The sequence below is a fragment of the Dipodomys spectabilis genome, unplaced genomic scaffold (genome assembly GCF_019054845.1).
Source record: "Dipodomys spectabilis isolate Male_0828 unplaced genomic scaffold, ASM1905484v1 ptg000039l, whole genome shotgun sequence".
In the NCBI taxonomy this organism is placed as follows: domain Eukaryota; kingdom Metazoa; phylum Chordata; class Mammalia; order Rodentia; family Heteromyidae; genus Dipodomys; species Dipodomys spectabilis.
The window spans coordinates 3,548,662-3,563,085 of NW_024870716.1; the positions used below are offsets into that span (position 1 = coordinate 3,548,662).

A 14,424-nucleotide genomic window follows, 5' to 3' on the forward strand; every position below is an offset into this window, starting at 1 on the left:
AACCGCTAGAAAAACCGGAAGTGGTGCTGTGGCTCAAGTGATACGAGTGCTTGCCTTGAGCTGAAGAGTGCAGGGACAGCGCCCAGGCCCAGAGTTCAAGCTCCACAACCGACCAAAAAAAAAAAAGAAAAGAAAACAGCACAAAAGGCTGGGTATAATGGGAAGCCTTGTAATTCTAGCTACTCGGGAGGCAAAGATTAGGAGGATTATGGTTTAAGTCTGTTCTGGGCCATAAGCTCCTGAGAGCCCATCTCACTGAACAAAGCTGTGTGTTGTACACCTGTCATTCTAGCTATATAAATAGCATAAGTGGAGAATTGAAATCCAGGTAGCTCAAGTGTAAGGGTGAGACCCTATTCTAAAAATAACCAAAAGCAAAAAAGGGCTGAGGGTGGTATTCAAGAAATAGAGTTCTGCCAGCAAGTACAGGAACTTGAATTCATGCTCTAGCACCTACAAACAAACCCAACACTTCACAAAGTGTATTTGATTATCTCTGTAGATTTCTATGTCTTCTAGACACTACACTGTGTTGTAACTTATTGCTAAGGTTTACTGAAGTACTCAGGATATCAAACACCAAAAAAGGAGTACTGATTTGTTTTCACCTTAACATTTTAGGCACTGAAGAAATCTAATTATATGAAGCCAGTAGTTTGAAAAATTAACATAGATTGTAGACTGTATTTGTTTTGGATACACTCTTGAGACTTTCATGTCCTAAAATACCTATTTCTAGCTGGGCATGGTGGTACATTTCTATAATCCCAGCTACTCAAGATGTGGGAATAAGACCTTAGTCTGAGACTGTTCTGGCAAAAGTTCTAGACCTTATCTAAAACAAACACAAACAAAAAAGGATTGAGATCCATGACTCAAGATCACAGACAGGGGCTGGGAAGGTGGCTCAGTGGTAGAGCACTTGCTTTGCATGCATGAGGCCCTGGGTTTGATTCCTCAGCACCACATAAGCAAAAAGAAAAAAGCTGGAAGTGGCGCTGTGGCTCAAGTGGTAGAGCGTTAGCCTTGAGTTGAAGAGCTGAGGGACAGCGCCTAGGCCCAGAGTTCAGGCCCCACGACCAGACCCCCCCCCCCCCCCCAACAAAAAACAAAAAACACAGACAGCCATGAATTTAAATCACTTGTATTGCCACAAAAAAAAAAAAATTCTTCAACATCAAAGTTAATTTCAGTCTTTCCAAGTTAAAAAATCTTGGTTCTATGGTTATTTAAATAAGTGCTTTGTAAGGGCTTTAAAATGATTGAATAAACTTTCATAGTATTCCATAGCATGCACATTATTTAAACCAAAAGGATTCAATATAATGGAACCTGTGCTTGCCTTTCTGGCCCAGAGCCTCAATTGTCTGATCTAAGGGATATGAAAACAAAGAATTCATAGAAATAAGCTGTTTGGTTAACAAATTATGATGATGTAGAAACAAAATATTGACCAAAGACAATAGCCCTCGGGTTGATGGAATATGTATAAGAGCCAGTATACTAAAGTTTATTAGTTATTTAGTTAAGAATTTTTTGTCTACACCTACTGTGAGGAAGACACAATTTACATTTAATGAAAAACTTGAAGTTACTTAAGGTTAACCTTGGTAATCTGATAGGTGTTTAGAAAGGTGAAAACTAGAAAAGTCTGATGCAGTAACAGTGATAGCTGATGAAAATTATGATCCTCCACAAGATACTCCCTCTCCCCCACTACATACTAGTGATGGAATTTACCATTGTTGGCATGAGGTGGTTGAAATTTTGGCCTTTAAAAAACTAAGGTTTGAGAATGTAGAAACATTACACACTTAAAGCACTTAACAGTTCTTACTGTATTTATTTTTGATGCTAGGAATTGAATCCAGAGCCTCCCACATGCTAAATCACATGCTTTTCCACTGTGTATATCCTAGCCCTACTTACTGTATTAAAGAGATGCAGTAACATGTGATTAGTATGTTTGTGGTATCTGAGATCCTATCTTTACCTTTTACATGATTACTTTTTAAGGATCATTTAAAAAATATGATTAGTTTTCCCAGGGTTAGCAAATTATCTGACTTAAATTAATATTATTCTTCCATTTTGTATTATATCAGCTGCCAAAAGCTTCAGTTTGAAAAAGTAAGGCTAGTGAAATTACAATTGTTGAGTTGACAAAAGCATGCTTTCTCTCATGAGACTAGATAGTAAGTCTTACTAACGTGTCATAAAGTTCTTGAGGAATAGTGTTGAATACAGACAAAATATTGAATACAGACAGATGAGTGCATTTTTAAATTAATAGTATATTTATTATAAATCAAGATAGAGGCAATTCATTTCTGTTGTGATGTGGCTATTTTTTTATATAAGCATTCTGGTGACTAGATTATTTTTCAGTAGTACAGTAATTCAGCAAAGATTATTTGTTGTTTTCTTTTTTTAACTACCTTTTCCTCTTGGTTTAGTGGGTTTTGTTTTTGTTGTTGTTTGTTTTCATTCCCAGACTATCTCAAACCTGTCTGTCACATAGTCCTCTGAATAATAATTTAAGTATTTTTTAGGAAGTAAAATCTTTAAAGTAATTTATCGGATACATTATTTTATTCCATTATGTTAGACTTGTGAATTAGGAAGATTGTTAGTTCTAAAAAAGAACTTAGAACTTGAACTTTTGACTAAGTTTTTCACGTTCACTACTATTGTGATCCTTTGGTAGAACAAAGAATATTTTTACAATGTGAATACTCATTACCTAAAAAATATGTGTGTAGATTTTCTATTTAATACTCTATTTACCAGTTGGGTAAAATTGTATGTATTCTGTGTAGTCTGGTTTTAAGTGTCAGGATATGTAAATGATGTACTGAGTTTTCTGTTTCAGTTTCTTTCTAGAGAAAGTAAGTCAACTATTAAATGTAGGAGAAATTCAGATAAAGTGGTAATTTAATCAATTGTTATATAATGTAATTTGAAAGACATGAAAGTTCCATTTGAGGCCTTAGATGGAATATATTCTTAATTTTAACACTGAGATTCTTATGAATGTCTGAAAACTGTAAAACAGTTTAATATAGGTTATAGGCTGATTATAGGTGAGCACTTGCTTTGGGGATATGTTAGTTGTCTTGGAACCATCAAATGAGAAAGGATAGGTCATGGTCAATAAACCTCAAGCTGTAATAGTCAGCATTTCTAAATTATCTTTTGAGTTTGAAGTGCAGTTTTGTATATAAAAGTTTTGTTTGTTAGTGGGCGAGATAGATGCTGTAGAGATTCCCATGAACAGGGAAATTGACCTGTTAATATAGGTACTGAGATATAGTTCCTAAGCATTTACCTTTAACACTTGCTTCTCTCTCTCTAGGAGGGGCTATCTATAGGCAGCCTATGTGATTGAGGATAGAGCAGCAGCAGGAAGCAAGAAATATTAGGAATCAAGAATCCTGAATTCTCAAATAAGGAAGGTTTCCTGTTCTTACATTTAAATATGGGTTTGTCTGAGCTGGGAATTTACAACGCTTCAGAATACTAGGGTATGTTTCACTGGAATCATTAGGAAGCTCATTTTTTTCTATCGATTTGCTTTTTTTACTGGTAGTACCTTAGTACAGAGAAATCATAGTATAATGTATGCCTTTTTAAAAAAACACATTATACTGTTGAAGTAAGGTATATTTTTAAATTTTATAGCTGTCATAAATTGAGTAGTGTTTTTACATACTTTGATTATGAAACAATTTTTTTAATTGTCAAGTTATTAAACATTAATAATTGAGGGTATATTATTTTATGTAAAGAAGCAAATGATGAATAATTGAGATTTAAATGTAAAGAAAAAAGTTTGCAATAATTTTTGTTAAAATCACCTTTATAAAAAAATAAGTATTAAAGTTTTTTTTTCTATATTTTACATATGTTTTTGTTTAAAACCTTACTGCTGATGGATGTGGTGGTACATGCCTATAATTCCAGCACTTAGGAGGCTGGAACAATTGCAGCAGTATGGTTACAAGTTTGAAGCCAACCTGGGTTATATAAGAAAGCAACAGCAACAGTACAATAGCATCAGAGACCAAAAACCCTCACTACTCAGAAATGTAATCAGTTACTCTAGCCAAACACATTTTTCTTGGAAAATGAAACTATACTTTGAAAATTGGAATGTATCTTTGGCATTTTCTGGATAGTTATCTGCTGCATGTAAAGCTGAGGTTTTCTTGGGAGTGCCTAAAGTTTAGATCAGCCTAAACCTTTTTTTTTTCAGGGGTTGGGGAGTTAGTACTGCGGTTTTGAACTCAGGGCCTCTAGTTTGCTAGGCTAGTGTTTTACTACTTGCACTGGCTTTTTGTTTTGCTGGTATTTTGGCCAACGAGTCTAACAAATTCTGCCTGGGCTCTCCTTGAAAACCATGATCCTCTCAGCCTCCTGAGTAGTCAAGATTACAGGCATGAGCCACTAGTGCCCAGCTTATTTTTAAAACTCTTGTAAATTTTCTATGAAAGATTTGTGATGATCACACAAAGAGTAATTTGATACCTTAGTAACTATTAATGAACTTCGGTGTGTGCGTTTTTGTATACATTAAAAAAATTACTAGGTTTTCAGAATGTATTTTGATTTTTTTTTATTGAATTCTTTAGTGATCCTTCTATCAGGAAAAGTATTGCTATGGAAACTTACCTCAGAATAACCAAATTTCCTGCTTCCTTTCAGAAATGTTTTGGTAAACTTCTTTCTAAGATCAAATGTGGACAGCATTGTTTTATAACCATAGCATAACTTTATCTAGTGTTGGTGGCTTGTTTTCTGATTTTTCCTTTCCTGGGAAAGATAACTTTTTTGTTTTTTGTTTTGCTGTGTTTGGGTTTTTTTGGCATACATTAGTTGGAGTTTCAGTATGACATTTTTACACATGTATGCAATGCATCCCAATCAACCTTACCCTTTTATCATACTCCTTTATATTACTTGCCCTTCTTAAAGCAGATAATTCAGTTTTAGGAAATTTTTCTGTTGGCTTATCCTAAGCCAAAGGGAGTAAACTTATTTTTTTGTATTAACTAGATTGCTCTTAGGAAATGTAAGTATATGCAAATTATGCTAATACTTAGAAATAGTTTCTTACTGCTACTGCCTTTTTTCCTTTTTTCTTTTATTATAGCAGTGGAACCTTTTCTTCAGATGAAACTTTAGACAGAGACAAAGAAATTATCCATAAAGAACCAAAAGAATGAAAGCCCTACCTTAGGACCCAAATATTTGAAACAGATCTAAATGGAATGGTTCAGGTTAAAACTATATTACATTAAATATTTTTAAGAAAAGAATACCCTTTAGTTGATGTTATCTGAAAATATTTAGGAAAAAAATGATATATAATTACAGAACCATGGAAAGATTTGATATAGAATATAGAGTAAATTTCTTGAATACAAAGACTTTGAGATTTTGTGTCATAATTTGAATTAGGTAGAATAATTCCTATGTATGTTGTAAAATTTACAAATTCTGATAGAAATTATTAAGAACTTGTTTATCTCACTTGTGTGTATTTGTACATACACACATATAGACAGATATCTATATATGTATGCCTATTATATAAAACCAAAGGTTTGGATTTTTTTTTTTTTTTTAATGTGTCAGTACTGAGGCTTGAACTCAGGGCCTAGGAACTATTAGCTTTTTCCATTCAAAGCTGGTGCTCTACCACTTTGAGCCACACCTCTTCCAGCTTTTTGACTGGTTAATTGGAGATAAATCTTACAGATTTTCATGCATAGGTTGGCTTCATCAGATAACAGCCTCTTGTGTAGCTAGGATTATAGGCATGAGCCACTAGTGCCTGGCAATCTACTGTGTGTGTGTGTGTGTGTGTGTTTGTGTGGTTAAGCAGGCTAATATTTATGAGACCTTATGTAGTAATAGTATATTACACATACTTTTCTAAGAATTGTTAAATCAGTTAATTTCATAAACCTTAAACCTTGGCTGGGAGTGTGGCTCAGTGGTAGAGCACTTGCCTAGCATCCACAAAGCCCTGGGTTTGATTCCTCAGAACCACATACACAGAAAAAGCCAGAAGTGGCTCTGTGGCTCAAGTGGTAGAGCATCAGCCTTGAGCAAAAGAAGCTCAGCAGCAGTGCCCAGGCCCTGAATTTGAGCCCCTGGACTAGCAAAAAAAAAAAAAAAACAACAAAAAAAACCCCACAAAACCTTAAACCTTGTTGATAAGTTCTATTACTCTCATTTTTGTAAATAAGATAGTTGAAGCATAGAGAAGATGTATAAGTTGCCCAAGTTTGGACAAAACGAAACTTGTCAGAAAACAATAAGTCAAGATTTTCTATACATGTATCTTAGTTTTCAACCATCACGGAAAGAAACACATTTTCATTCATTACTGTTTTATATTTTAAATGATCATTTATCTTAATTAACTTTAAACTGGGCCTGGCATTACATGCCTTTAATCCATGGTACTTGAAAACAGAAGTCAAGGTCTGCCCAGGCAAAAAGCTAGCACAGTCTCCATCTTAACCAACACTATGGATGTGGAGGTTTACACCTGTGATACTGGCTACTGGGAGACATAAGTAGGGGGATTGCAGTCCAAAGTCAGCCTGGGCAAAAATACAAGACCCTATCTAAGAAATAACTAGCTGGGCTCCTGTGGTTTATGCCTGTAATCCTAGCTACTCAGGAGGCTGCAGTCTGAGGATCACAGTTCAAAACCAGCCTGAGCAGAAAAACACTCAGCATTCTGTCTCCAAATAACCAGCAAAAAAGATGAACTAGAATTGTGGTTCAAATAATAAAACACCAACTATGAGTGAAGCTGAGCGAGAGGTCCTTAGTTTAAGCTTGGTACTACCACAAAAGAAACAAAACCAACAAAAATGAAAGCAAAAAAGGGCTGGAGCTGTAAGCAAATGGTGGAATGCCTGCCTAATAAGTACAGGGTCCTGAGTTTAAAGCTTCTACTCCTCCCAAAATTATAAGAAATAAATAGACTTTAAAACATAAAAGTGTTTTTAAACTTTGAAAAAGTAAAAATTAATTTTAGTTATTTGCCTACAAATTACAAATGAGTAAAAGTTATAGTGTAGTAATAATAAATGTACTAATAATACAACCTCTAACCTAAGACATTTCTTAACACTGATAAGTAGTCAGTAGTTCCTTGAACTAGAATTTCTAGTGATAATTATTAAAAATATGTAGATTGCATTGTTGCTATTCATAGGTCAAGTATTCTGTAAGGGAAATAATGGCACCTTAAATCCCTTCTATTTGGAAGTAAGCTTCTATGTCAGTCTGATATGATTTATTATAATAAGGTCATATAGTGTTCTATCTCTGCTTGTATGAGCGTATTTCTAGTTGTGCTGAAAGCCAAAAAAACAAATATCCCAGCATTTTATTCTACTGAGGCACCATAGAAAGTGACTTGTTTAGATTTCCTAACTATCTTTAATCTTCTCAACTGTTGATTTTAAGTGGTTAGAATCCTGTTTTTACCTTTGTAACCATAGGTATTAGTAGTATCACCTGTTAACTTTATAATTACAGTCTCTTATCCTACCAGAAAACATTAGATTTTAAACTGTTTAGCTAATATAAACCCACCCTTAAATATTTAATAGTATTATCAGGTAAAAAGTTACACATGAAGTTTGTGAAAGCACAAGAAATATATTTACATCAAAATAAAGTTGACTTATAATTATGTAGACATGATTGAAAGACTAATTTCCTTATTAAGTAGAGAATCTCTATAATTTGAAAAAGATGAGCATATTAATAGTTAAGCAAATGTATGAATAGACATTTTAAAGAAAAGAACCTTTGAAAAGCTTTTGAAGTAAGAAAATATTACATTTATAAGATGAAATACCATGATGGTAAGAATGGGACAGCTCTGAAATAACTATTGAGAAGCACCAGTCTAATGTATATAATTAAGAGGAAAAATTCAGTTCAGTACATGAATTATAGTGAAATGCATTCACACACTGGATATCTGCAATAGAATATATTAAAAAATGCCCTTTGGAGTGAGTAACTGGGCATGTTGGAGTTACCTGTAATCTCAGATACTCAAGAGGTGAAGGCAGGAAGAGTTTGAGTTTGAGGCCAACTCAGACAAACAAAAGTTGGTCCAGCCTGTCTCAAAAACAGTAAAAACAGAAGGCCTGAGGGTATAAGTTCAAATAGTAGAACTTGGAGATTCCCCAGTCCTGCAATAAACAATTTTTAAAAACCCTGAAAAATACCTGACTCATGTAATGTTAATCCCTCTATATATCACCTTTGTAAGAACAATAAAGTAAATTAATTTAAGAAAATCCAACAAAACCTTGTTTCTGTAGAGGCCATCAAGTTGACTGAGGAGAAGAATAGAGCAGCACTTGCTGTTATCATTCAAATATTTTTTGCTGCTGGCAAAAGTACCTATTTAAAATAATTTTGAGGAAAATGGTTTGTTACAAATTTATGAAAATATATGTGAGTTTCCCAAGTAATTTTTTATTAGTTTGGCAGATTTCATTAGCCATTCATTCTAGGTTTAGAGTCACAGCCAGTTGTACATGACAGAGCTGTGGACTTTAGCCCAGCTTTCATTATACCAGTGGTTTTGAGTGGAACAGCAAGTCTTAATAGAGTCTTAGTTGCAGAAATCTTAGCTATTCATCATTGCATTCGTTAGCTAACATAGGTAGTTATCAGTAACATTTAAATGGATGAAAGAAGTTTAAGGCATTTATTGTTCAGTAGTATGACTAAAACTATTTTTCAAAGAAGATTAAAAAAAATGCTTCTTTGGTGGGGCACTGGTGCCTAACACCTGTAATATTAGCTACTAAAGAGACTGAGATCTTCAGTTCACAGCTTAAAGCCAGCTGGAGCAGAAAGGTCTTTGAAGTCTGTAAAGCTACAAGTGGAGGTTTGGTGTGGTTCAAGTAGTAGAGTGCCAGCCTTGAGTGAAAAAGCTAAGGGACAGCACCTAGGCCCTGAATTCAATCACCAATACCAGCACACACACAAAAATACTTTCTGTTGTGGAAATTTATGACTGGACTTAGTACAATTTAGTGTTACTTATTCTAAAGAAACATTTGTAGAATTATAATTTATTTATTGTTTTTCAGATGCTGGCTTCATGTCCTATTGATCGAAAACCTTTTCAGGCAGTATTTAAATTCAGTCCTTCGGAAGGTTGTGTTAAGGTAAGTTTTGAGTTTTATTTTGCATTATGATCTAAGTTAATTGGGCAATTTTTGCTTTGATAAATGTCCAATTAGTGTGTATTTGAAAATTGGTCAATTTTGTTTGCCATTCTTTTTCAACATAACAAGCTTGGGCCTTTAAACAGGGGTACTGAAATTCTGACCTTCTAAAGGTATTATCTACTGTGATCATTTTATGATATTCCACAAAATGTATTAGATCTCTGAAACACTAAGAAAGCTTCCCATTTAAGTACGGAGTACTTACATTTTAAAAATAGCTTCAATACTGAAATTTTTTGGGGGGGAGGGCCCATCATGGGGCCTGAACTCTGGGCCTGGGCGCTTTCTCTTAGCCAAGGCTAGCGTTCTACCACTTGAGCCACAGCACCACTTCTGGCTTTTTCTGTTTATGTGGTGCTTGAGGAATCGAACCCAGGGCCTCATGCATGCAAGGCTAGCACTCTACCACTGAGCCACCTTCCTAGCCCGATATTGAATGTTTTGCAAACATTTCTTAGTTGAATAGCTCTTTGATTATATTTTTTCCACTGGAGAAAGGTGCTTATTTTAAACATTTAGAATAGAAGATCAGCCCCTGCAAAAACTTAAGGTATTGTTTTTTCATGAAAAACAATTTAGAGATTAGCCAGTAAAATTTAATATGTTATCTTTATTCTTAAATGCTTGTTATTTCGTTAATGTTACTTATTATGAGCCATGATTTTGATCTGAGTTGATGTTGATGTTTGATTTATTGAAAAAAGGAAAAATAGGAACATATTCCTGAGTTAATGAGAAAAAGGAAAATAGAAAAGGACAATAATACTTAAGTAAAATAAATGAGAATTACCTAACACCAAATGTATGAGAATAAATGATAAGCAGCACAAAATAAGCATATTCAATATGTGATGCCATTAAAGGGAAATAGAGGAAAGGGTATGGAAGCAACATGCCACATTCGTAGTTGCTCTCAGTTTAGGTTTCATACTAAAATTATAAGCTTTTTTTTTTTTTTTTGGTTGGCATGGGGTTTGAACTCTGAGCCTGGGCGCTGTCCCTGTACTCTTCACCTCAAGGCGAGTGCTCTACCGCTTGAGCCACAGTGCCACTCCCGGTTTTCTAGTGGCTTATTGGAGATAAGAGTCTCACTGATTTTCCTGCCCGGGCTGGCTTTGAACCGCGATCCTCAGATCTCAGCCTCTGGAGTAGCTAGGATTACAGGCATGAGCCATTGGTGCCCAGCTTATAGGCATATTTTTATGAGTTGTCATGCTGCAAGTGAGATTGCAATTCAAAGAAAGTGTTAGAAAGCATTTGCTTGTAATTATATCTCTTGTAATTATATACATGAGAAAAGATACTAAGTATTAATATTAAAAAGATGTTAAGGGTAATATAGTAAAAATCAAAGTGACTTTCCTGGAAGACATACTTTCTGTATTTTTCAGGTTATTTTATAAAACTATGTTGCTGCAGATTGATTAGCATGAACTAGCTTCAAAGACATTTTGTTTTGTTGCATAGAATTAAAATTTACATTTATTTACTAGCATGTGCCTGTTAAAAATTTGGTACAGTGTTAATACAGTTTTTGTAAGTTTAAAGGTTTTTTTTTTAAGAGTTATGAGGTTTGCACAATATCTTAATGTCTTTAGACTTTTAAATTATCTTTAATTGTATATTAAATTATCTTTAATTGTATAAAGTTGTACAGTTCAACTTGTCAGTTTATGAGTACAATGCATCTTGTAGTGTTACCCCTTCTGTTATTCTTCTACATTTATCCCAACCCTACCTATACCTTCAAGTTACACAGTTCAATTTTCACTCTCTCTCACACACACACACATACACACACACTAAATATAGAACTGTATTTGCCTAAATATAGAACTGTATTTCTTGATCCATTCATCTGTTCTCCTCCCCTTGATACCTTTCCCCTCCTTGACAAAATATGTTTCCCTTACTGGTATTTATTTGTTAAACTGTTCACTATTCAGAGTTAGACCATTGGAATCCTCCCCTCTTATACCATACTTTAGTCAATTAGCTTGTATAGATGCAATGACCCTGTATATGTTTTCATTTTTATTTATAATTTAGATCTGACTTTTACATATGAGAAAAAACATACACTGTCTTTTCTGATCCTGACTTAGTTAATATAATTTTTTCTAGGTTTACCCATTTTCCTGCCATATCTACTGCTTCTTTCTAAAATTCCATTGTTTATGTGGAATATATTCCATATTTATATAGCACATACCATTGTATATGCCACATTTTCTTGATCCATTTATCTATTGTAGGGCACCTTGGCTATTTTCCGTAACTTGGCTATGGTGAATAGTGCAGCGCTGAAAGTGAATGTGCTAGTGTCTTTATTGTATCATGACTTGTAATAATCTGAATGGAATGGTGTCAGTGGATCATAATGTGTTCTGTGTTTAGTTTTTGAGGAATCTCTGAACTGCCTTCCAAAGTGTTTACACTAGTTTACATTTCCACCAACAGCATAATAGGATTCGTTTTCCCCCCCATATCCTTGCAACGTTAGTTCTTGATGATGGCTATTCTTACTAGGTGTCTTGATGCAAACAAGGTGCAATCTCAGTGTTGTTTTGATTTGTATTTCCTTTATGGTCAGAGATGTTCAGTGTTTCTTGGTGTTTGGGGCCATTTTTACTTCTAAGAAGTCTTTGTTTAGTTCTTTTGTCCATGTATTTATTGGGTTATTGATTCTTTGGGTGTTTAGTTTCTTAAGCTCCTTGTATATTCTAGGTATTAGGCCCTTACAGGATGTATAGCTGGTGAAGATCTTCCTTTCTGTGGGTGGTAACTTAGTACTTATGTAATTTCTGCTGTGAAAAGTTTGTTTTTGGTAGGGTTGAACCTGGCCTCTTATATGCTAAGGATACTCTTACCACTGAGCAATGCCCTTAACTCTTCTTTTGTTTTATGTGTAAGCCATTTTTCTCACTATTTTATTTCTCTAAAGCTTATCATATTTATTTAGCTTCTGGTTTAGCATACTTGAATGAATATGCACATGTATGTGAACCACTTCTTTTTGCTGTGTAGCTCGAGTGGCTTTGAACTATGATCCTCCTTCCTACGTTATGTCCTAGAATTTTTTCCTGGTTTCTTGGTCTTCAGAAGGCTTTTGGGACTGTTGGGATTTTAGGTGTGTCATCATAATGCCAGGCTAGGACTACTATTTATTAACATAGCTTTGTTTCTTTTTGTTACTTCAAGAGAGAATTAAAATGCTATCATTTGTGGTTTTGACTTATGACACTAAATAAATGATTTTGCTTTTTTCATAGGTTCAAATAAAAAGACAGGTAAGAGAGACAAAAGAAAAGAAAACTGAAAGCTCTTTTAAGAAACAGCTCTCAAGTTCTGAAAACTATATAAGGTGAGTGAGTAACTTTTAAAGTGAAATCCAGATAAGCAGAGCCAGAACTAGAACAAAAAGGAAAGTTTCCCCCTTAAAGTGGACATTTTCAATACATTCATTCTTTTGAAAAGAATATTAATATTTTAAAGGAAGGTTGGCTAAAATCAATGTAATTTGAATTCTATCTTTGGTAAAGATTAGGGTTTTCTTTTTTCCTCTACTCTGTTCTAGAGCAGAGCTTTTATAAAAATAAGAAACATTTTAGAAGTGTAAGATTTCTATTAAAAAATTTCTTATTCTTATTTTTGTATTTATCACATATGTAGCACACAATTGACGAATCAGCTTGGGAAAATAAAATTTGCAAGACCCATATCTCAATAGTAAAAAAGCTGTGTATTTAACACATGCATGTCGTCCCAGCTATGGTAGGAAGTATAAGTATAGGAGGATTTCAGTCCAAACTGGCCAGGGTGAAAAGCAATATGCTATCTCAAAAATGCCCCAGCCCAAAGGGATCAAGGATTAGTTCAAGCACCTAGAGCACCTTCATAGAACTACTACTTAGCAAGCTTGAAGGCCCTGAATTCAGTGAAACTACCAATTTTCACAGTTTGGTTCTTTGTGTAGGTACTTGTTACCTACTATAATAAATGTTTATGTTTGAAACATTTAAACATACTTGGCTTTCTTTAATTGCTATTTTAACATAATTGTCTAGAAACATAATACTATTCCTTGAGTTTAACAGGTTAAATGCCTGCTAATGATATTAGCGAACTAAGTTAAATATGGGAGTAGTATATTGAAAAATAATAAATATAACTTACTACATTTAAAACTTAAGCCTATTTTGATGTAAAATGTATTTAGAACCTTCCAAAATTGTACTTTTGACCCAGTAGATTGCCTCACTATTAATTCTATAATTCATTAGTCTATTTCATTAGAATACTAATTTTTTTTTAAGACAGAGTACTTATTTAGTATAACTAAAGCAATTGACAATAGTCCCTGAGATTTATTCTTTTGATTCTTGTTCTGAGAATGTAGTGGTCATCACTGAAATGATCTCTAAAGCCCATATCTTTTTTTTTTTTAAAGCCCATATCTTATTTGAGGTTTTTTCATGTGTTTTTCTGTAATCCCTTTCAGACATATCTTATTAGGAGGTGGAATAGGAAATAATAGTAATAAATTTGTACCTACAGAGTCATATCCCATAGTGTGAGATCTCTATCAATTATATATTTACCATATAGTCTTTTGTACTATTTTTTAGCATTATTTTCATTTACTTTTCTACATTTATCTGCTTTCACCAGCATATAGGTCAAAACTAATTAAATTTACTCCTACTAAAGCTCTAAAAAAATCTTGAAACCTTTCTCTTTGATACTTTACCATTTGTAAGAAATTACAGTGATATTTTTAAACCTAAATGTTATTGGAAAGGAAAATGTTGGCTAAGTTGCAAATGACATTTCATCGTGCTTTTTAACCCTGCTCTACCACCTTATCCATGTTCCAGCCCCTTTTTTGCTTTTAGTTATGTTTCATTTAGAGTCTCCTGAGAGACTGGCCTTAGTTTGTGATGGCTTTCAATGCAGCCAGGATAACAGATATGTACCACCATTTCCAGCTTACTGGTCCTACTGACCTTTTGCTATATGGGGCTGGTTTTGAACTACAGTACTCCTAATCTTCTCTTTATTACAGCTGGAATTACAAATGTGAGGCACTGTATTTGGACTCCTAGAACTTTAGAATAGCTTAAAAAAAAAATAAGACTTT

The 14,424-nt window shown here is 34.0% G+C and overlaps 1 protein-coding gene across 5 annotated transcripts in view; it reads left to right on the forward strand.

Annotated features, from left to right (window-relative positions):
• Scaf11 (SR-related CTD associated factor 11) overlaps positions 1–14,424 on the forward strand; it is a 69,867-nt gene that overhangs the window by 34,742 nt on the left and 20,701 nt on the right. For all 5 annotated transcript variants that reach the window (XR_006147138.1, XM_042677551.1, XM_042677550.1 and 2 more), the window contains exons 4-5: positions 9,144–9,221; positions 12,557–12,648. Coding sequence is in view for 4 of the 5 variants with exons in the window: in XM_042677551.1 (XP_042533485.1) it covers positions 9,144–9,221; positions 12,557–12,648 (170 nt within the window). In the remaining variant the exon portion in view is untranslated. The remainder of the gene's footprint in view (positions 1–9,143; positions 9,222–12,556; positions 12,649–14,424) is intronic.